This window comes from Rhinoderma darwinii, chromosome 6 (genome assembly GCF_050947455.1).
Source record: "Rhinoderma darwinii isolate aRhiDar2 chromosome 6, aRhiDar2.hap1, whole genome shotgun sequence".
NCBI lineage: Eukaryota > Metazoa > Chordata > Amphibia > Anura > Rhinodermatidae > Rhinoderma > Rhinoderma darwinii.
The window spans coordinates 15,589,467-15,612,963 of NC_134692.1; the positions used below are offsets into that span (position 1 = coordinate 15,589,467).

Here is a 23,497-nt window from a genome sequence, read left to right on the forward strand (position 1 = left end):
GAGATTGCCGGAAGGTGGGAGGTTGCAGGAAGGTGGGAGGTTGCAGGACGGAGGCAGGTTGCAGGACGGAGGCAGATTGTAGGAAGGTGGGAGGTTGCAGGAAGGTGGGAGGTTGCAGGACGGAGGGAGATTGCAGGAAGGTGAGAGGTTGCCGGAAGGTGGGAGGTTGCAGGAAGGTGGGAGGTTGCAGGAAGGTGGCAGGTTGCAGGACGGAGGCAGGTTGCAGGACGGAGGCAGGTTGTAGGAAGGTGGGAGGTTGCAGGAAGGTGGGAGGTTGCAGGAAGGGGGTATACTGACAGTTGTATTACCCTTGGTGGATTTGTAGGCAGAGTGTGTTCTACCTTTTATATGTACTAAGGTTGCGGGTGCAATGTGATAGTCTGCCAGTTGCCAAGTATCTATGCTGGCAATGATCCTACTGTACCAAATAAATTTGGTGCAAATTGAGTAATTTTCACCATTTCATAAATTGATGCATCCTCTGACACTACTGATAAAGTTGCCTACATAAGGTCACATCCTTTTATTGTGTAGCACGAATTTTAAAGGGGTTGTGCATGTTGGACAATCTCTTTTTGTTAGGTCCTCTTACAAGGCCTGACATTGGCTGTGTAAACGAACGCCGATCAACGAGACAGCTCGCTGATCGGTGCTCGTTTGCTCCTTTCCCAAGGAGCAATGCATGGAGACGAGCGATCATTACTATGATCACTCGTCCCCATACATTTCTAACATGTCGGCAGCACGTGGAGATGTGCTGCCGACAACAATAATATTTTATGCTGCATAAACGATACGATCAGCCGATTGAATGAGCGTTTGCTCGTTCATCGGCCATCATTGCCCTGAATGTTTGCTCGTTTGCCCGATATTTGGCCCATGTAAAAGGGCCTTTAGAAGAGTCCATTGACAATAAGCTGATCACATATCCTGTTAGGACTCCCAGCGATCAGGTGTAATCTATGGGGGAATCTGGAAACAAGTGTTCAATTTCCCCACAGCACCACCACAGGGAAAATTGAGTATTACACCATTCTTATTAAAATGAATGGACTGTCTGTGTAATCTGTAGTCTTGATGGGTCCCCTCCTCCAGAGAGACACTCTTTGTAGCCGCTCTTAACGCTGGCTAAATGGAGGGACCCCCGCCTATTACCTCCCTAATAGGGTTTTCGAAAATGGGTTTTCTAAACCAGACAACCTCCTTAAGTACAAAATTGGTACCTTGGATGACCTTGAACCTGTATCTTGCAGTTTTCGGTGAGGACCGGACGGAAAATCATAAAGAGATTACTTTCTTCTACGTTACTTTTCCCGATTGACATTTAAATTGCTTCTACCGTGTTCCTAAATTCTTCCAGCTGAGGCTCAGATTTGTCAGAAGAAGATAATGGATTTTCTAAAAGATGTTATTTACTGGGACATTTCTACAAGTCTAAGAATATGTACATACTGTACAAGGTACTGATAGCACAACAGAATACATTTAGTGTTTACTGCAGATTATATACTTAGCATAACGTACCCAGCAGGAGCAGTCCGTATTTCTAAATGCAAAGTAAACATTCCCATTTCATGTGACAGAGTCGGAGCAATTTTCTCACTTTCTTGTTTTCTTTACCTCCTGGGGGACTAAAGTTTTGAACATTTTATAGAAGTTTTAGAAATGTAACTTAGGAGTCTAACAAGTTGTCAGAGCTTATTGAATTAGAAACTCATGTATCATAGATATACAAGGATAGTTCCCATTGGAATAGGTCCAATAAGGGCCCAGAGCATTAGGGGGGCCTAAAGCCCCTCATCTAGAAACAGTAACATATATTTTTATAGAGGGTTTAGAGCTCCTTTTTTCTTATACAAGGCTCTAAGTCCCTTGCTTTATGTTATCGAGTTAAACAATAAAATTCTGACTACCTGCAGTCAACACTAGGGGGAGCCCACTGCATACAGATTTATACAGCTCCCATTGAGTTAAAAATCCAAAGCAAAACAAAAATCGTTTGTAGATTGACATTTAGTGGAGTAAAATGCACCCAAATTTATTAAAAGGCGCAATTTGACGCATCCTAAAGACAGTAAATTTAATTTTGCGCAAATTTTGCCGTTAGTTATAATAAATCTGTTGGAAAGTTTTCTCGACAATATTTAAAACTGTTGAGTTTTGAGAAAAGTTGCAAATTTTATTGCAAATATGGCGTGCTCCAAAATGTCTGACTTTTTTTTACGCCAAAAAACTTTTGAAACTTGTAATTCTCTCCCCTTCTCGAACAGTAGACACAGATCCTGGAACATCTGATGATCAGTTGTAATCACCCTTGAGAATTTCCTGCTAAAAACGGGGAAAATGCCACCAGCGGCCTGACAGATTTACTGTAATTTTTGCCAGAAAGTGGCTTAAATTGTAGTGGAAATCTATGCCAATTCCAAGCTCCTTGTAGATTTCACTCTGTGGGGAAAAGCAAGGTAGAGGTCTGTGCCGGTCCCCGTACCTTGCCCGTTCCCTGATCAGACTACATCTTAGGCTTCGTTCACATTTGCGTCGGAACTCCGTTCAATTTGTCTCCGTTGTGCATTTTGACGGAATAAATACTGTAGTTGGCTGCGCTATTCATTCCATCAAAATGATAAAACCCTTAAAGAGGCTCTGTCACCAGATTCTCAAACCCCTATCTCCTAGCATGTGATCGGCGCTGCAATGTAGATAACAGTAACGTTTTTGTTTGTTTTTTAAAAACGTTCATTTTTTGGCCAAGTTATGAGCTATTTTATATATATGCAAATGAGCTTTGAAATGGACAACTGGGCGTTTTTTTTCGATATGTCCAACTGGGCGTGTATTGTGTTTTTAACTGGGCGTGTTTATGTGTATGACGCTGACCAATCAGTGACCAGTCAGCATCATACACTCCTCTCCATTGATTTACACAGCAGCGATGTGCAGCCACATACACAGAGATTAACGTTAATCAAGTGTCCTGATAATGAATACACATGAAATCCAGCCTGGACGTCATGTGTACTCAGAATCCTGACACTTCTGACTCTTTTCTCTGAGATTTCTAGCAAGAGAAACAAAATCTCGTTTACCTCGTAATCTCGCGAGATTACGCGTGGCTTGCTGGAATCTCACAGAAAAGATTCAGAAGTGTCAGGATTCTGAATACACATGACGTCCAGGCTGAATTTCATGTGTATTCATTATCAGGACACTTGTGTATGCGGCTGCACATCGTTCTAGTAAGAACGCTGTGCTGCTTGTAAATGAATGGAGAGGAGTGTATGATGCTGACTGGTCACGGATTGGTCAGCGTCATACACATAAACACGCCCAGTTAAAAACACAATACACGCCCAGTTGGACATAACGAAAAAAAAACGCCCAGTTGTCCATTTCAAAGCTCATTTGCATATATATATAAAATAGCTCATAACTTGGCCAAAAATGAAACGCCACCTTTGTGTTATAATTCTTCACCATTTGCAAGCTGCTCTTCTTGCTGTCAGTGATTAGGACAACTTTTGTTTACATCTAAAGGCTGAAATGCTTTACAGACCCAATACTTCTAACAGCTGAGGATTTGCTACAATTTTATCAAGTCCTCTGTGAACTAAACACATCAGCAGCGCATATTTATTTTCTGATTCAGAACTCTGAATGGACACCCATCAAAACAAGGGTGCTCCCCCTGTAAGAATTCTCTATGGTAACAGCAGAGTTTTGTCAGGATTATTAAAAACAAAGTACAAACGATCCGGTGTTAATGACAATGTTTTCTTCTGATACAGACTGACCAGTCTGACCCTGTATACTGGATATTGTACTAATTACATAACACAATAATGAAGGGGCAAGTGTCTTTATCGCCGCCCATTGGTCAATACTGGAACTGCAGCATTATCATTATTTTAAAGTTGCAGAGTGAGTTGTATTATATGATTCTGTTTCTAGATGTTATAAAAGGAAGTCTGAATTTACAGTCTATAAGGGGTTGGTATAATCTGCAATTAAAACGGTCAACAGAAATACTAAGATACTTATAAGTGCAATTTTAAAGAGTATGAATTTTTTTACTTGCCCCAAATAGTGGTATTTATAGAGGAATATTGATCACATCAGTTTTCCTGAAAAGCAGTTTTTTCTATCTTGACTATTTTTGATCTGTCTTTGATGCACGCATTTCTTTGATTTACTTCATCTCAAAAAAAATTCTGTTGTGTATTAAATCCCTCTAAATTGCAATTCCAAAAATGCTGAAAGATTTTGAGCGATAATGTCGAAATAATGAATTTGGCTAAAAAAAAACTTCTAAGCAACTTATTAGTTCTAAAATTGTTCTATTTTTACCAACTGGATTATTTTAATGGTTTTGTTCTTAGATTCATGTGTCCACTTCGGCCCCCTCCCTCGCTCATTATCTCCCCTGCTGATAGAATATAGATTTCCTAACCCGCCATTCCCCAGTCTACTTTCCCTACTCCGACAAATAATGAATTGCTCCCTCGTTTACAAGTCTCCATTTTCTGCAAATTTAGTTTTTTCATTTTCCTTTGACATTTGTCAGAATAATAATTATAAATGGAGTTGACGTTTTACATCTGAGGAAAAACGATGAAAAGTCAATATTATACAGTAGCCGCAGAGTTAATGCCGCACTCAAAAACAGGGGAATGCAGCATCCGGGTGTTTTATGTGGGTCAAAAACTCAGTCATTATCCTCACACTCAAGCTCATTTGGTTCTCTATTGTAACGTAATATGATGCGCTCTATATAGACAGTACAATCCGCATAGATGAAGATTATGTCGTTTTGATAAGTATGTCCACTTATGAACACTAAAACTCATTATATATAGAATTATTCTACATAAAAAGCTGAGTCACTGTGTACATACATTACATTATTTATCCTGTACAGATCCTGAGTTACATCCTGTATTATACTCCAGAGCTGCACTCACTATTCTGCTGGTGGAGTCACTGTGTACATACATTACATTATTTATCCTGTACAGATCCTGAGTTACATCCTGTATTATACTCCAGAGCTGCACTCACTATTCTGCTGGTGGAGTCACTATGTACATACATTACATAATTTATCCTGTACTGATCCTGAGTTACATCCTGTATTATACTCCAGAGCTGCACTCACTATTCTGCTGGTGGAGTCACTGTGTACATACATTACATTATTTATCCTGTACTGATCCTGAGTTACATCCTGTATTATACTCCAGAGCTGCACTCACTATTCTGCTGGTGTAGTCACTGTGTGCATATATTACATTACTTATCTTGTACTGATCCTGAGTTACATCCTGTATTATACTCCAGAGCTGCACTCACTATTCTGCTGGTGGAGTCACTGTGTACATACATTACATTACTTATCCTGTACTGATCCTGAGTTACATCCTATATTATACTCCAGAGCTGCACTCACTATTCTGCTGGTGGAGTCATTGTGTACATACATTACATTACTTATCCTGTACTGATCCTGAGTTATATCCTGTATTATATACTCCAGAGCTGCACTCACTATTCTTCTGGTGGAGTCACTGTGTACATACATTACGTTATTTATCCTGTACTGATCCTGAGTTATATCCTGTATAAAACTCCAGAGCTGTACTCACTATTCTGCTTGTGGAGTCACTGTGTACGTACATTACATTATTTATCCTGTACTGATCCTGAGTTACATCCTGTATTATACTCCAGAGCTGCACTCACTAATCTGCTGGTGGAGTCACTGTGTACATACATTACTTATCCTGTACTGATCCTGAGTTACATCCTGTGTTATACTTCAGAGCTGCACTCACTATTCTGCTGGTGGAGTCACTGTGTACATACATTACTTCACTTATCCTGTACTGATCCTGAGTTACATCCTGTATTATACTCCAGAGCTGCAGTCACTATTCTGCTGGTGGAGTCACTGTGTACATACATTACATTACTTATCCTGTACTGATCCTGAGTTACATCCTGTATTATACTCTAGAGCTGCACTCACTATTCTGCTGGTGGAGTCACTGTGTACATACATTACATTACTTATCCTGTACTGATCCTGAGTTACATCATGTATTATACTCCAGAGCTGCACTCACTATTCTGCTGGTGGAGTCACTGTGTACATACATTACATTACTTATCCTGTACTGATCCTGAGTTACATCCTGCATTATACTCAAGAGCTGCACTCACTATTCTGCTGGTATAGTCACTGTACATACATTACATTACTTATCTTGTAGAGATTTTCACGCCTATGAGGTTTGTGGAACCACTAGGCCGCTCCGCCGTAGCGGAGTAGCAGCTTGCTAAACTACAGTCAATACCAGTCCCTGGGGTAGGAGTACCTGGGAGGATGTTCAGGCAGATGCTCGGAGTAGCAGACACATGGCACAGGTGATGCTTGGCATGGCAGATGACACCAGACGTGGCAGATGACAACACGTCACCAACATTAGTTGCAGCTCAGGAAGAATCACAGTTACAGTTACGGGATACAGGACACAGGAAGCAGGATATGGGAACAGTGGGAGCAGGATAACAACTAAGGGACCACTTGCAAGACTAACATGGGAATACAACAACAAGGCAAGTAGTGGAAGGGTTTGTGTTCGTTAAGTTTCTGATTTTTATTTACTGAAGCAAAAGTGCAGTCTGCAGAACTTTTGTTATTGTGAATGAAAAAACGAAAACCTAGCGAACGGAGACAAACGGAAAGCAACTGAAACAAAAGAATTATCATTAAAAACAGTAGTAATTCTAACGGAACCGTTGCTTTTCTGTTTAGTCTTTCGATCCTCGCTTCCTCTGACGGAAGAGAGGTAAACGTATATTAACGCTAGTGTGAACTTAGCCTAAGCTACATGCTGACTGTTTCCATTAACAACCAGCATAATTGTAAATGAATCAGTACATGATAAAGAATGCAATGTATATACAGATTTAATTAATTCTATGTGTAAAATGGTGTTCAGAGATGGACAGACACTTTCAATTAAGCTTTTGATTATTTTTTTTTTGCAAAGTGATTATCATTATATTGGCGCCATACCTTCAGACTACCGCTTACCTGGACATAGGAGGGGGGTGGTGCTGCCTGATCGCTCTATGTCCTAACTTCTGATCAATGTAATCAGTGATCTATGGGGGCGGCAGTGTTTGGTTACATGTTCTAAGTCGTTTCATGGAAGGATAGCATTTATTCCATTGATCTTTACAGAACGGTCAATGCGGAGAAGGACTGAAATCTCGGAACCTGACATGTCGGGTGCACAATGCCTCCACCTCCGCAGTGAAGATGCAGGTAGACCCTAAATTCTGTGGTCAAGTGCCAAGAGAGGAAAGTGCACGGAGTCTGCCCTGCTATGTGCCCTGTCCAGGTAAAGTCACTTCCCTAATTTATCATCATCGGATTCATATTGCAAAGGGAACAACTATGTTGATATAATCAACTATTACTGTATCAGAGTAATGACATTTCAGGGGTTTTCCTGGTTCCCTACAGTAGGTATTGGGGTCAAATAGTAACAAGAGCTATAACAGGGCCTATCACTTCAATTTCCACAGACTGTGATATCCGTTCCGCCCTCTCTCCTGCAGATCTGCCTATGTGAGTGTCAGTCCTCACTGTAGTTCTCATATTCTATTCATATATCCAGGGCTGTAGTCTATTGAAAAGCGATTTAAAGTTAGGAGGACATCTATATATTGCCCCTAAAGAGTTAAAGCTGTCTACGATAAGTCATTGGGTTTTTCGCTTGAGGCAATCTAAATCAGCAGAGCAGCGGAAACAGCATACAACTCCCCTGAACCCCAGTATGGGGGCTCCATAGTGGACACTGCTGGTATAGAGGGAAACTCAACAGGACAGATTCTTTTAAGGAAACACTCCAGGGAAAACTGATACATTGTGTCAAGCCTAGTGCAGGACCTAAGGAGGCGGAGCATGGATCAGGGAATTAAAAAAAAAACTAAAAAGCCAAGTCATGCTCCGCCCCCTCAGGTCCTGCACTAGACATGAAACAATGTGGCAGTTTTGGCAGGAGTGTTCCTTTAAGTAACAGCATCTTGGAGCTGTTTTTCATTGTGTCAAAAGACAAACAGCTCCAAAAACGGCCGCAAAAAACGCCTCAAAATACGTTTGTGGTTTCAGATTCTGTGTTCCCTTGAAAACAGCTCCATATTTTACAGCCGTTTTGCGTGTGAACATAGCCTAATTCTGTAGGGGGCGACACCATATAGATGCCTATAACTACAGTGGAGAAGGAGTTGTGTAAATTAGATTTTTGCATTATTATTATTATTCCCTGCACAGGTTCCAGATACAGAGCTGTGAAATATAAAGCTGCCCCTCTATTCCCCTCTACACGATTTTCTCCACAGCTTTATGTTCACTTTGCATTTTATTTCCCTGAAATGTATGCAGCTTTGCATAAAAAGAGCGGCCATATTCAGTGCGGCGGTGCGGGTCGTGTCCCAGGTGTGTCATTACACACAGTGCGATATGTTCCTGCTCATTGACATTTCCAGATTGCATAATATGAGGCTTCATTGAGAGGACGTTACATTATAATCACCCTGATATGTCTGCCTGTGTTTTAGGTGACTGTCATCTCACAGAATGGTCACAGTGGAGCTCCTGCCAGGTCGCCTGCATCGATGGACGCAGTTTTGAAACTAGTGGTCGCCGGTCCCGATCTAGAACTTTCATTGTGCAGTCCTCCGAGAACCAGGAAAATTGTCCGAAGCCGGTCATTGAGACTCGGCCGTGTGCAGGTTAGTGAATAAACATGACATCTTTTTCCGATACCATCACAAATTAGAAGTGTTTGTTCGCCTTTTCCTGCCTGTAAATATTCATAAACGTCCCCAGTCACCAGAAAAAAAATATCCATCTAGTGTAAAACAGGAAAGAGAAGAAAGGTAGGAGGGGGATGCAGCTGCAGCTTTCATTCAGTATTTCAGTAAAACAACAGGAGGGGAGGAAGTAACAAGCGGGAGACATCTGATTGGCTTAGAGCACACAGTACAGCTCTTACATCACACTAAAAAGAGCCCACCCTCTCAGCACACATGGACAGAGAAAATGTACAGATGTAGTCATCTTTATTTTGACTTTTAACGCATTAAACAAAGTGGCAAGAAACATTAAATTAAATTTTTTAATGTCATTTGTTGCGTGATGTCACGCTGCAGCAGGTTATCAGAGTCAAGATAAAGTTGGCTACATCTGTACATTTGCACAAACCAACATGGAAAGACAAATACAAGTTATGTAGGTATACAGTATATGAAACAGGTCACACCATTCAGATCTTTACATAGCTTTACCAATGTGTGTGCATTTATATTTAAAGTGAATCTCCATTATAGACTGAAAATACATTGTTGTCTTGGGTTATGATAGGTGTCTCGATTCCCAGAATTTTACATATCTGGGGTGGCAAGATGCTGAGATCTAGGGGGTTCTTCTCCTAAAGCAGGGGTGGGCAAACTTTTTGACTCGCGGGCCACAATGGGTTCTAAAATTTGACAGAGGGGCCGGGCCAGGAGCATTTGGAGGGAGTGTTTGGGCCGGATATACTAAAGCAGACATGGGCAAACTACGGCCCGCGGGCCACATACGGCCCGTTAGGCTTTTTAATCCGGCCCGCCGAACTTGTCCAAGATATATCCGTCCTCAGCAGCTGCTAGTTCGCGCAGGAGGACGGATATATCCGTCCTGTGATCGCGCTGGTACTGACAGTTTACCCACGCGATCAGCGGCAGGAGCACGGCTGTTATACACAGCCTGGCTCCTGCTGCAACTGCCGGAATCGAAGCACGCGCCGATTCCGGCAGTTTAACCCATTAAATGCCGCTGTCAACAGTGACAGCGGCATTTAATGTGTTTGACAGAGGGGGGAACTCCCTCTGTCTCCCGATCGGCGCCCCCGCAAACAAATCGCGGGTCGCCGTCGGGTTTCCATGACAGCCGGGGGTCTAACAAAGACCCCCAGGTCTGTCTTCAGCATCTGCCTGTTTGGCGATGCCGGAGGCATGACCTAACAGGTTGCCTGTCAGTTTTACACTGACAGGCAATAATGCTTTGGTATACGAAGTATACCAAAGCATTATATATGCGATCGGCATATCGCATAGTGAAGTCCCCTGGTGGGACTAAAAAAAAAAAAGTAAAACCGTTAAATAAAGTTTGTGAAAAAAAAAATAAAAAAAATTACAGTCAAAGTCAAAAAAAATTACTTTTTTGCCCCAAAAAGTGGTTTTATTTAATAAAACGGTCAAAACAAATCACACATACACATATATGGTATCCCCGCGATCGTAACAACTTGACCAATAAAATGAACACATTAATTAAACCGCCGGATGAATGGCGTCCAAAGAAAACGCAAAAAACAACGGCAAAATTCTCTCTTTTCTCCCATTCCCCCCATAAAAAATAAAATAAAAGTTCATCTATAAGTCCTATGTACCCCAAAATAGTACTAATGAAAACTACACATTGTCCCGCAAAAATCAATGCCACGTACGGCCACATCGACGGAAAAATAAAAAAATTACGCCTCTTGGAACGCGGCGATGCAAAAACAAGTAATTTTTTTCTAAAAGGGTTTTTATTGTGCAAACGTAGAAAAAACATATAAAACCTTTACACATTTGGTATCCCTGTAATCGTGCCGACCCATAGAATAAAGTTAACATGTTATTTACGCTGCATAGTAAACGGCGTAAATTTATAACGTGAAAATTAATGCTGGAATAGCTGCTTATTTTCAATTCTCTCCTAAAATAAAGTTAATAAAAGTTAATCAATATGTTATAAGCATCTAAAAATGGTACAATTACAAAATACAACTCGTCCCGGAAAAAACAAGCCCTTATACGGCTATGGCGACGGAATAAAAAAAGAGTTACGACTCTTGGAATGCGACCGTGGAAAAACAAAAAATAATCCTTGGTCATTAACGTGCAAAATGGCCCGGTCATTAAGGGGTTAATGTGGCGCGTATTTCTCTTTATTTCACTTTAATTTTCACTTCGTTTCACGTCACCATTAAGCCCTTCGGTTTTCAAAGAGTACAATATCAGCCGTCACTTTGCCACGAAGCATGCAAACTATGCTAGCAAGCAGTCAACACAAGAACGGGCGGCTACTGCTCAGAGGTTGGCAGCTAATTTACAGAGTCAACAGAACTTTTTTCTTGATAAATCACAGTGCGTATGTTATTTTAATCTATTTACATTTCCTCCTCCCAGTATCTGCGAAATAGTATGTAAATGCCATATCTTGCATATTCCTTGAGACAAATTTATTAACTGATAAGGGCTATTTTTCACATTTGAAAGACAGTTAATAAATTGGGTTGTAGTGTTCTTACTGTGCTATGAGGTTTGCACACACTACATTTAATGCTTTAGTACAGGGGTGGGCAAACTTTTTGACTCGCGGGCCACAATGGGTTCTAAAATTTGACAGAGGGGCCGGGCCAGGAGCATTTGGAGGGAGTGTTTGGGCCGGATATACTAAAGCATTAAATGTAGTGTGTGCAAACCTCATAGCACAGTAAGAACACTACAACCCAATTTATTAACTGTCTTTCAAATGTGAAAAATAGCCCTTATCAGTTAATAAATTTGTCTCAAGGAATATGCAAGATATGGCATTTACATACTATTTCGCAGATACTGGGAGGAGGAAATGTAAATAGATTAAAATAACATACGCACTGTGATTTATCAAGAAAAAAGTTCTGTTGACTCTGTAAATTAGCTGCCAACCTCTGAGCAGTAGCCGCCCCTTCTTGTGTTGACTGCTTGCTAGCATAGTTTGCATGCTTCGTGGCAAAGTGACGGCTGATATTGTACTCTTTGAAAACCGAAGGGCTTAATGGTGACGTGAAACGAAGTGAAAATTAAAGTGAAATAAAGAGAAATACGTGCCACATTAACCCCTTAATGACCGGGCCAGTTTGCACGTTAATGACCAAGGATTATTTTTTGTTTTTCCACGGTCGCATTCCAAGAGTCGTAACTCTTTTTTTATTCCGTCGACATAGCCGTATAAGGGCTTGTTTTTTCCGGGACGAGTTGTATTTTGTAATTGTACCAGTTTTAGATGCTTATAACATATTGATTAACTTTTATTAACTTTATTTTAGGAGAGAATTGAAAATAAGCAGCTATTCCAGCATTAATTTTCACGTTATAAATTTACGCCGTTTACTATGCAGCGTAAATAACATGTTAACTTTATTCTATGGGTCGGCACGATTACAGGGATACCAAATGTGTAAAGGTTTTATATGTTTTTTCTACGTTTGCACAATAAAAACCCTTTTAGAAAAAAATTACTTGTTTTTGCATCGCCGCGTTCCAAGAGGCGTAATTTTTTTATTTTTCCGTCGATGTGGCCGTACGTGGCATTGATTTTTGCGGGACAATGTGTAGTTTTCATTAGTACTATTTTGGGGTACATAGGACTTATAGATGAACTTTTATTTTATTTTTTATGGGGGGAATGGGAGAAAAGAGAGAATTTTGCCGTTGTTTTTTGCGTTTTCTTTGGACGCCGTTCATCCGGCGGTTTAATTAATGTGTTCATTTTATTGGTCAAGTTGTTACGATCGCGGGGATACCATATATGTGTATGTGTGATTTGTTTTGACCGTTTTATTAAATAAAACCACTTTTTGGGGCAAAAAAGTAGTTTTATTTGACTTTGACTGTAATTTTTTTTATTTTTTTTTTCACAAACTTTATTTAACGGTTTTACTTTTTTTTTTTTAGTCCCACCAGGGGACTTCACTATGCGATGTGCCGATCGCATATATAATGCTTTGGTATACTTCGTATACCAAAGCATTATTGCCTGTCAGTGTAAAACTGACAGGCAACCTGTTAGGTCATGCCTCCGGCATCGCCAAACAGGCAGATGCTGAAGACAGACCTGGGGGTCTTTGTTAGACCCCCGGCTGTCATGGAAACCCGACGGCGACCCGCGATTTGTTTGCGGGGGCGCCGATCGGGAGACAGAGGGAGTTCCCCCCTCTGTCAAACACATTAAATGCCGCTGTCACTGTTGACAGCGGCATTTAATGGGTTAAACTGCCGGAATCGGCGCGTGCTTCGATTCCGGCAGTTGCAGCAGGAGCCAGGCTGTGTATAACAGCCGTGCTCCTGCCGCTGATCGCGTGGGTAAACTGTCAGTACCCGCGCGATCACAGGACGGATATATCCGTCCTCCTGCGCGAACTAGCAGCTGCTGAGGACGGATATATCTTGGACAAGTTCGGCGGGCCGGATTAAAAAGCCTAACGGGCCGTATGTGGCCCGCGGGCCGTAGTTTGCCCATGTCTGTCCTAAAGCATCACAATTGAGGGAGTGGTCATGACCCACCTTAGCCTCTGTATACTCAAACACTCCCCCTGCTGGATCCTGGAAATCCTGCAAGGACCTTTTCTTTGCCAGATGTAAGCTTATTATATGGTCTACGGCACAAATAGTGGGGAAAAGTATCAAGTGGGCAATTTCTTCCTTTTTCCGTTGCAGTTTTTTATTGTTTTTTTTATCCCCAATGTGTTTTTAAAGGCATTTACAGTTGTCAAAGTATTTATTGCCACAACTCCTACCAAGGCTGATTTGGCAGCGAAACACGCAGCTGAGATTCAGAACTTGGCAGCGCTCGGACTGTAATAATGGCTGGCATACATTTCAGGTTATTCTCTCGGCCTCTTAGTGTTTATTAATAATCCAGGAACCCGGCTCCACATTAGATGCTTTTGCACCTATTTGGCTCCGGCATCCTATTTGCCCAGTGCTCGGCTTCACTGATATTAGATTTTATATCCCCAAGATTGAGTCTGTCGGTTTCATCTAATTCAAGCAATTAGTCGCCGACAGCTGAGCGTTTCCTGCTTTGGAAAGAGAAACGATAAATAATAATACACGGGTGACGCTGCTTGTGTTTCTTCGCAGGGGGAAAGTGTTTCCGATACTTGTGGAAAATGAGCCCTTGGATGGATAATAAGAGGACGGTCTGGTGTCAGCGGTCGGATGGAGTGAATGTTACGGGTACAGGCAGCGGAGTCATTTCCATATATCGTCTATACTCCAGCGCTATTTATTACCATCTTGCCTTTTAATTGTTTCTTAATGTCAAGTCTCTGAGGATGGAGATATCACATCTTATGGGATCAGTGCCGCGTCTCTGGAGACGTTTGGTTTCCAGGCTTACAGTCATTTGTTACTGTGTTGAAATGATGACCCGAAAAATTACTCATTTTATTTGGATCCTACCTCCTAAATTTTTGATTTTGTAATAGGAAAGAAGGACAGATATATGTGGCACCATGGCAACTTTTTTAGATTCTCAGCGCCCCCATAATAATGCCAAGCAGAGTGCCCCGTAACACTGTCAGCCAGTCATAATGTCCCATAACTTTGGCAGCAATTACAGCGCCCCCTAGAGGCATAGCTTAAAGTTTTTAGGTCCTTATAGAAAATTTGTACTCGGACCCCCACCATTATATGCCCAGACATGTCAATTCGCCCATATTGTTAGTCTCCTTCACCCGGTGATATATCATTATCAGACGGTTGTGAGGGTGGAAGGCTAAAAATAGGGCGCATGCGGAGCAAACATTAACAAATCGGGCAATAAATATTGAAATTATCCGTTAGACAGCGGCCTGTATACTTACCCTCCTCACTTCTGGCTCTTGTTCACTGAGCCCTGGCAATATCCGGCATCGGTGCACGCAACGTCCTGACGCTGGACGGCGTCAGAACCCAGCACGTTGGTGCCAGAGATAAAATAGAGCCGGTAGCGAGGAGGGTAAGTACATAGTCTGGTCTGGGGTCAGAATATTTTTTCAGATATTTATTTGCCTAATCTGGGGTCTGAATGAAGTTAAGGGGTTAATTTAGGGGGTCTGGTCTCAGGGTCCAAGTGCACATAATATCAAGAAATTCTTCTCCACAGGAAGAAAGTCATATGAACAGAGTTAATCCTCAGATTCTTCCTCTTCCTGTGCCAGAGATTGGCAGAGCTCTCTTCTGATCTATTACTGGTCACTTCTGCCAGACAGCCGTGTGGATTCCCAGGACAGTGGGACAGGGGCAGGCAGTCTGGGATATTGGGGAGCCATGGGATATTGGGGTTGTTGCTTGTGTAAGAGATTTATTTTGCAAGTATTCCATCATAGAACTGATAGAGGATAAGAAAGATAAAAATGAGGCCCCTTTCAGTAGCTGCTTGACACTACCACACTCCTAACCACTCAAGACATCTTGGTACCCCCATCCTATATTCATAACGCCAGTACATTTTGTACTTCCTTCTTTGCTACCAGTGCAGCACCACGTCCCTGTGCAGGCTCTTACCACCCATTAAAATGGGGACAAAACCAACCTGAAACCAACAAAAAACACCCGCATGGGCTGCTCCTATGGTACATACGCCCTTAAATGGGTTGTGACATGACGATAACCCTTCTCTATATGCCCTATTAATTCGAATAGACATCGTAGATGGGGGTTACCCACTCAGGACCTACCTCTATGAGCCAGAAAAGAGAGCCACCATGTAATACTTCCCTAGGCAAAAACAGCGGTTTGCTGGGGTTGCCGGGAGCGGGAGCCGTGGCGATCTGCCGATCGCCACAGGGGCAGCATTATGAAAAGGGCTGTCTCTAATGAGACAACCCCTTTAACGTACACGATTCATCCATATCACATGGATCCTAAATACAGAGCCCATAGACTCGGTGGTGCCACGCCGTATCCCATGTGCCAACGATTTTACATGCGGCATACTCTAACGCATGTTGTATTATAGAAGTATTCTGTCCTAGAAGCAGAAAATTTGGGGGAGGATATAGTGGTGCAACATGGGTCCATATACGGAATTGTTGTGCACAGTGAGGCCCGGGCACATCTTAGTTTTCTATGGGTGCTGACACGTTTCACACAGAGAAGTTCATAGAGATAAAACGTGTCCTCATTGCTATGGGCAGAGGCGTCGCTTCATCGCTGATATACTACGTACATTGCTCATTTCAATCAACTTTATTAACAAAATTGCTTTTAATCTTCCTGTGACTAAATATTAACCCCGTTATATTTGTGTGTAAAACTTGGCTAATATAGTCTACGGACATATTTAAAAGTTAATGAATATTCCAGTCATTATTTGGGAGCTGCCAGGTGCAGTTATTAACAGATTCTTATTCAAGTGGGAAATACATAAAAGTACATGCGAAGAAGAAATAAAATACAAATAAATTGAATAAAATTCAAATAATGTAACAAACAATTATAGAACATTTCTACCCCCAGAGACATATTATTAGAATTCTGGTATAAATACAGTGTTAGGGATGACTTACAAAAACAAATCTCATTTAAAAACATCCAAAAATTTTAATTATATCCAAAAACAGTAGTTAAAACTATTGGCTATGATATTATTGCTGCCAATCATATAGACTAGCGCTACCCCTTTAAGGCAAAATTGACAAGATGTCGAATATATAAAGTGGTAGCCTCAAAAAGGACCCGACTCCTCTCCCGTGAGAGCAAAGGATTGGGCATGTCGAAATCCAACATGCCCGATCCCTCTTTTGCCCAACATCAGCCATCGAGGGAGAGTCAGGATGCTGCCATACACATTAGATAGTCAGCTGGTCCCGCCGGTATTGGTGGGTTTGGCCGACATTAATCTAATGTGTATGGGAACCTATAGCCTTTAAAAATCTGCGTTCTCCAGCATTACATCATTTGTTTTTTGTTCTTTTAGGGTTTATGTTTAAATTGGCGCAGTAGGTTTACCTGCAGTCCTACGTAAAACCACTCACCGCCTATCATGCTCTTATATTTTTTCTATAAATGACTGATTTTGATCTCATAATCCTGCAGCTTGAGTGCTGCCTCTGCGGAATTTCCCAGATATATTTGATCCATCAATTTAATGGGCAGTTGCCAAGAACTGCAGATTTGCTTATCTGGTAGGATTCATGATAAATAAACCGTAATTATGACCCCGGAGAAATGACTGTATCGTTCCTGATAGCCTGTCAGTGATGTTGGGGATTAGCCGGTATTCCCTATATGGGAATCCCATATGTCCCATTGCTATTAAATCCCTGGACTGGTAATATTTTATTTCTAGATGAACCCAAATTATTATCACACATCTATTCTCTACTTACATTTTTATAGAATTTTTTTTTTCATTTCAGGGATATGGTGACAATGTCAGGTAATATGCCTAGTGTAGCTCTTCCCACTTGCCACCAGTAGGGGGCCATCTGCATGAAGCTCCTATTTAGGTCAACAGGATTAGTATGCTGCTGTATACAGATTGGCCCCCTAGTGGTGGCAACAGGCAGTCAAGATTTTTACAAGTGTGGGGTAACAGAGCAATGTTGCAGGGTTGTAGCCTTACCAAGTATGTTAGGAAAAGTATCTAAATATTTTATACTGCTTGTTTCTTTAAAAAATAATAATAATTGTAACAGTAGATGCACTTTAAATGACCAAATAATAGGGGTTATGTATCATTAGTGGTGTTTGTTATATTTGTTATAATTGAGATATCCCATGACCTGAAACCAAGCCATTTTATTATTTTTTATTTATTTTTTCATAAAAACACGGTTAGTTACATCATGCCTTATACTCCAGTCACATCCAAAACTGCATTTATTATACCCTCTTCTGGTTAATTGCTTTACAGAGCATGCTCTACTTTACGGGATTATGGGAAATGGAGTGTTTACACTATCCACCGTACAATAGTCTAATGTTGCAAAAAAGCTACATCTCCCTCAATGCAATGCAGCAGATTACAGTGGATTGCGTACAGTAAGGAGTCTATCTGTCAGCACAGAGCTGTTGTATACCAGATGGCAACTAATAAATCTCTGTGCGTTTTATTTTTCTGACTTTTTATTTATTTATTTTTAGGTCTATTTTATTTTCTGAATATTTAACTATTCTGAAGTTGTTGTTTTTTCCCGCATATATGAATGCTAATAATGTTTACTCTATATGATAACCTCTCTCTTTTTACTCGTACCGCCACCATCATTGTTACCCTGCAGAATACTTTGCTGTGCTTTATAATAAACTGTATAATAGACTATTTGCAGCAAGCACAATATCATGGACTTCTGCCTGTGCCACTTAGTATCAGAGAACCTCCTCACAAGCACAAAAGGAAGGGAACAAAAACACAGCCAGAGTGGAGAACATTTTGCAGGGGGGCTGCTGTAAGGATGGGGAGGAGGGTGAAGGTGGCTGAAATAATATCTAGTATTGATGTTTTTCTCCTTGTAGGAGGCTGCGCCCCGAACTCCAGGCCGGCAGCTCTTCGCCACTGCGACCCACCGTGCAAAAAACCCTTTTCTTATTGTATGCAGGTAACCTACTTAGAAAGGAGCTCTATAATCAACCCACTTTCTGCAGGAATACATGCACAGGATTGTCTTTTTAAAGGATATAGTGCCACCTAGTGGAGGTTTATGGTACTAGTTAAAGGGACATGGACAATGATCATGTTGTAGAATATAAATTTTTAAGGATAGAGTTCGATGGAGAATTTTACAGAGCTAATGCCAACCCAAATACATCATGAGAATGTGCAGCAGGGACATCTCCCCATTTCATAGCACACATTAGCGCAATCTTAATACACTTCCCATGCATGGGTCTGCAGCCCATTGAAAAGCAAGCGTTTCTGTGTAGACCCAGCCTTGTGATGATCAGAATTGTAGTTACATATCTGTGCTGAGAAATCTTTAAAGGGGCTCTCTGGAATTATATGAACCAAATCTTAACATAGGTTAATTTATCATTTATAGCAGTAGAGAAAGTCAGAGAAAGCCTTAAAGCAGACCCCCCCCCCCCCTTATCGAGGATCATTTGCCTCAGTCTATGTGCTGCAGTTACCTTATAGTCTTCTAGCACCGACTTCCTGGGTTGAGTTTGTGCATATGGACAGAAGCCAATCAGAGCAGGCAGAGCTGCAGTATAAAGCATGGAGCAGGAGAGAGCCACAGCCTGAGCCTCCAATTTCAGACTACCCCACAATGAATAAATTAAATCGCAGGTGAGCAATGCCTATAGAGGGTGATTTATAAAGACCCACAGATATATTGTGATCCCTTTTTTAAGTTACTCTTAAAGGAAAACTCCACTTTTGAACAAAAATTCCAAACATAAAATCTACTGCTGTGTGACATTCTAAAAACTCAGGGGAGAGGGGTCCCTAGTACCCGGAATCCCCCTGTATAAATCTGCATAAATCTGTATGTAGTGAGCTCCCCCTAGTGGCAGATGCAGGCACCCAGAAGGTTGATGGCCGTGTGAAGGGAAACAGGGAATTTTGAGCTCTGTATGATGGACTTGCAATAAAAACTTTCCTTAAAAGGGTAAATCAGTTTTTCAATAGCTATATGGAGCTAAGAATAAATTAAAAGGGTTCTCTGAGATTAGAAAAATTTGGCTCAGAAACAGCACCACTCCTGCATATGGCTTGTGTGCGGTACTGCAGCTCAGGCTCCTTCACTTGAATGGGGCTGAGCTGCAATAGCACACACAGCCCATGAACAAGGGTGGCGCTGTTTCTGAGAGAAAAAACAGTTACATTTTTCAATCTCCGACAACTCCTTTAAAAACCTATTAAAATTACAAATGTTAAAGGAATGCTCTACATTTGCACAACATTTAAAGGGTTAAATGTACATAAAATGTTAAATATATTTTCATTTACTTTGCTTTACTTATCTTGTTCTGGTTTCCTGTTCCAAGAGAACAGTGCATTGTGGGAGCTCAGATTACAGTTACACAGTTAAAACTCAGTTGTTGGGTCACATGTCTGATAGGGGGTGGAGCTAATCTGCATAAATGTCCCAAGAAGGAAGCAGCTGAATCTTCACTTTCATTTTGGAAGTGAATGGTTAAGAAAAGTACATAGAACTCAAAATCAGTGCAAGATAAGTAATGAAAAGTATTTACAAAGTTAATGAACTTATTATGCAGATTTTAATAATGAAATGTTGTAAAAAAAAAAATGGAATTGTCTTTTAAATTATTTGCAGTTTCTGAGATCCTCAAAGTCAATCTCCAACATGTGAATAAAGATGATACTTATTGGTGTCCAGTCGTTACATGCTGGGTTAGGAAGGGCCATAAGTGCCAGAGGGCCCCGGCTCTGACACGATAATAAACCCCATTTGGAGATAAGTTTAGAGCCACTTACTTGTCACTAGGATTTGTTTCTTATGGGTGGATCATAAATAAATATTAGATGTTATGAAATGTCCTGTGTGTACAATGATAAAATTTACAAAACAATTAAAAGTGGACCATCAGAATTATTTCCTCTATTGGGCCCAAGGGACCCTAATCTGGCACAGGTTACATCCAGGGCACTTGTGATGTGATTCTCGGTTTGCTCATAATAGAGGGTATGCTCTTAGGGTTCTTGCACATGACCGATTCCCGTCCGTGATCTGTGGAAAGACCGGACATCTTTCTTTCCACGGTTCGGTGAGTCAGTCCGTTTTCACGGACCCGATTCACCTACCGAAGTAAATGGGACAGTGAAAAGTATCGGGTGCCACTCGGATGACATGAAAAACGGCCCGAGTGGCACTCAGTCGTGTGCAAGTGGGCTTACACAGGTGACCATCCATTCATTTGGATTGAGACAAAGTATGATCCCTATAGGAAATGTACAAAGCAGGCGCCAGACTTGTACTGCTGGTCAGGTGCTTGTGTCACGATCTAGGGGTATGTGGACCCTCTAGGCCGCTCTGCCATAGCGGAATGGCAGCTGGCCAAATAACAGTCTATAAAGTCTACGCAAAACCTGTAAGAGTCCAGACAGTAGCAGAGGCTTTGGCACAGATGAAACTTGATGTGGCGGATGACGCCAGACGTGGTATATGACCGCAGCCCTGGCGGATGACACAACACGATTCCAACACTAGATAACACACAGGAACAAACTCAGCACAGGATACAGGAAGCAGGATACGGGAACACTGGGAACAGGATACAACTAAGGGACCATTTGCTAAAACTAACATGCGAATACAACAACAAACGCTCAGGCAATGAGTGGAAGGGCAGAGCCTTTTCTATAGTTCACGGTGATCTAGGGATAATGCAATAATTAAATGCATGTGCGTGCACTGGTTCTTTAAGACTGGGGACGAGCGCGCGCGCACCCTAGAGGAAATCACAGAGTGGTGCGGCCAAATGTGCTGGCATCTCCTGGGAGGGAAATGCCGGCAAAGAAGAGAGAGGTCTGCGGTCGCGGCCGTCAGGAGGTAAGGAGAGGCGACTGCGGCCGTTACCGTTTCAACATAACATGAGATCAATACATGTTCAAAAAGAGGAATTCAATGAGGTGCCGAGACTTTTGCAGCTGGGTTTATGATGCTGGATGAACTACAAGTCTTCCCCGAATAAGGAAATAGATACTGATATGCTGGGCATGTTGTATGGACGTGTCTGGCAGGGGGTTCTGAATTCCGGTATAGGTCCCAGGTGACCTCTTTAATATACCATGTATATATATTTCCCTTTATACATTGATATCTGCTGTTTGAACATCCAAGTCTTGTCTTGCTTTATATTCATGACATGAAAAGCCCAGCATATGAAACCAACCATCAATAACCCCAAACCAGAAAAGCAATCAGTGATCGATCATCCCTATTGATCAACTCCACACAGAGATCAATAATCCCTCTTTATAGTTCGGCTCAGACTGCATTCACCGTCCATTGAACTCCACCTGTGAAAACTTATGCTATGTAGGCGGTCGACATCCGGAGTGTATGACACCAGTCTGTCATTTATTTCACAGGGAGCGTTTATGACTTTTATTGGATAGTTTTGGTGATTGTTCATTTTCGTTCCCTAGAGTGGAGTCTGCGGCTGTGAGGACGGATACACGCAGATCCTGAGATCTAGCGGAGTACTCGACTATTGCTTGAAGATGCCGGGCATCGAGTCCAAGAAGGCTGATGTGAAAACGTTTATTCCGAACAGCAAGCCCATTAATTCCAAACTCCCGGAGATATTCAACTGGTCAGTTCAGCTATTTGACCAAGGCAAGTATGGGAACGTTCAAGAAAATGTTACAAAATGTTCAAAGAGTTTATTGGGTTCTTATAGTTACCAAAAGAAAATTCACAATCCCTCCTTAGGTATCTGTAGATGTATATGAGTCGTAGTGCGGCCAGAAATTTGGTGTCTAACTTTTTATTGCATTATTTAATGAGTGGGCCGGTTCTTCTTGGGGGGATGTTGGCCTTTACTTCAGTGTTGTTTTCTGCTGCCTACACATCCTATAGTACAGTACTCAGCAACCTCAGCCAATTAGATCACTTCTGGTTCCCCCTCCCTTCCTAAGAGAGAGAAAAGATGCAGCTGCATCTCCCTCTTCCCCGTCTACTACTTACATATTAGTGCAGATGGATTATTTTTAGGCCTTTAGTAGGTTCTTGAAAATTTTCAGAGTCCTCGAGCAGAAAAAGGGGGGCTATAGGATGCTGGAAGTTGAGGAAGTTGCGATTTACCCAAAATTAGATAAACTACAAAGTTTAATTTTTTGTGTAACTATAGGTACAATTTATTTTCTTAAAAGGGGTTTCCCACTACTGGACAACTGATGACCTATCCACCGGATAGTAGATGATCTATGGGGGTCTGACACACGGACCCCGCACTTTTAAGCCGCTCCAGCTGCCTCCGAGCACCGGTCGTACATGCCGAAAAGCAGTTGGCTCCGGCCACTGAATAGCGGCCGAGCTGCAGTACTGGATGGAGCCAACTACTTCCGGCTCCATACATAGCATAATGGGCCATAACATCTGGGGCCAGAGGCAGCTGGAACAGCTTAACGGCTCAGGGTCCGTGCAGTTGTTCAGTAGTGGACAACCCCTTTAATAGCTGTGTGTGGACAGCTCTAATTACTCAGATTTCCAAAATTGTCTGTGTTCTTACTTGAAGAAAATACCGGATTGTATTAATGACAAGGAAACGTGATTTTGATGCTACAAAATGGAAAGCTCAAGGCCAAGTAGATGTATTAGGATCCTATGAAGCGTGTCTAGAAGATGCTCAAGGTCTTATTGATATTCCATCTTATATTGTAGATCCCAATGGTGATTCCAAAGACCAATCACGTGACCAACCCCATGAGACAATGCAGAGAGAATGCGGCAAACTGGTTTTATAGAGTTGTCCCCATTGTTGTTGACGTGTCTTGTATCTTATTTTCAGATGGACGAGTGAGTCTTTGGGTCTACGTCGTATGTGTTGGGAGCTTCCTCATCTTGTTTTTCCTCATCATCATTTCCTACCTAGTCTGGTAAGTATTTTTGGTTGAACATTAGATTGTAAGGATACAATTGCTGCTATGCTGACAATCACTGTGAATGGTCCCTGCCCAAAT

General features: G+C 41.7%; 1 protein-coding gene across 1 annotated transcript in view; it reads left to right on the forward strand.

Annotated features, from left to right (window-relative positions):
• Positions 1-23,497, forward strand: part of THSD7B (thrombospondin type 1 domain containing 7B) — a 406,197-nt gene that overhangs the window by 377,851 nt on the left and 4,849 nt on the right. The window contains exons 22-27 of the mRNA XM_075829232.1: positions 7,244-7,403; positions 8,626-8,799; positions 14,002-14,097; positions 18,364-18,446; positions 21,962-22,151; positions 23,326-23,413. Coding sequence (XP_075685347.1) covers positions 7,244-7,403; positions 8,626-8,799; positions 14,002-14,097; positions 18,364-18,446; positions 21,962-22,151; positions 23,326-23,413 — 791 coding nt within the window. The remainder of the gene's footprint in view (positions 1-7,243; positions 7,404-8,625; positions 8,800-14,001; positions 14,098-18,363; positions 18,447-21,961; positions 22,152-23,325; positions 23,414-23,497) is intronic.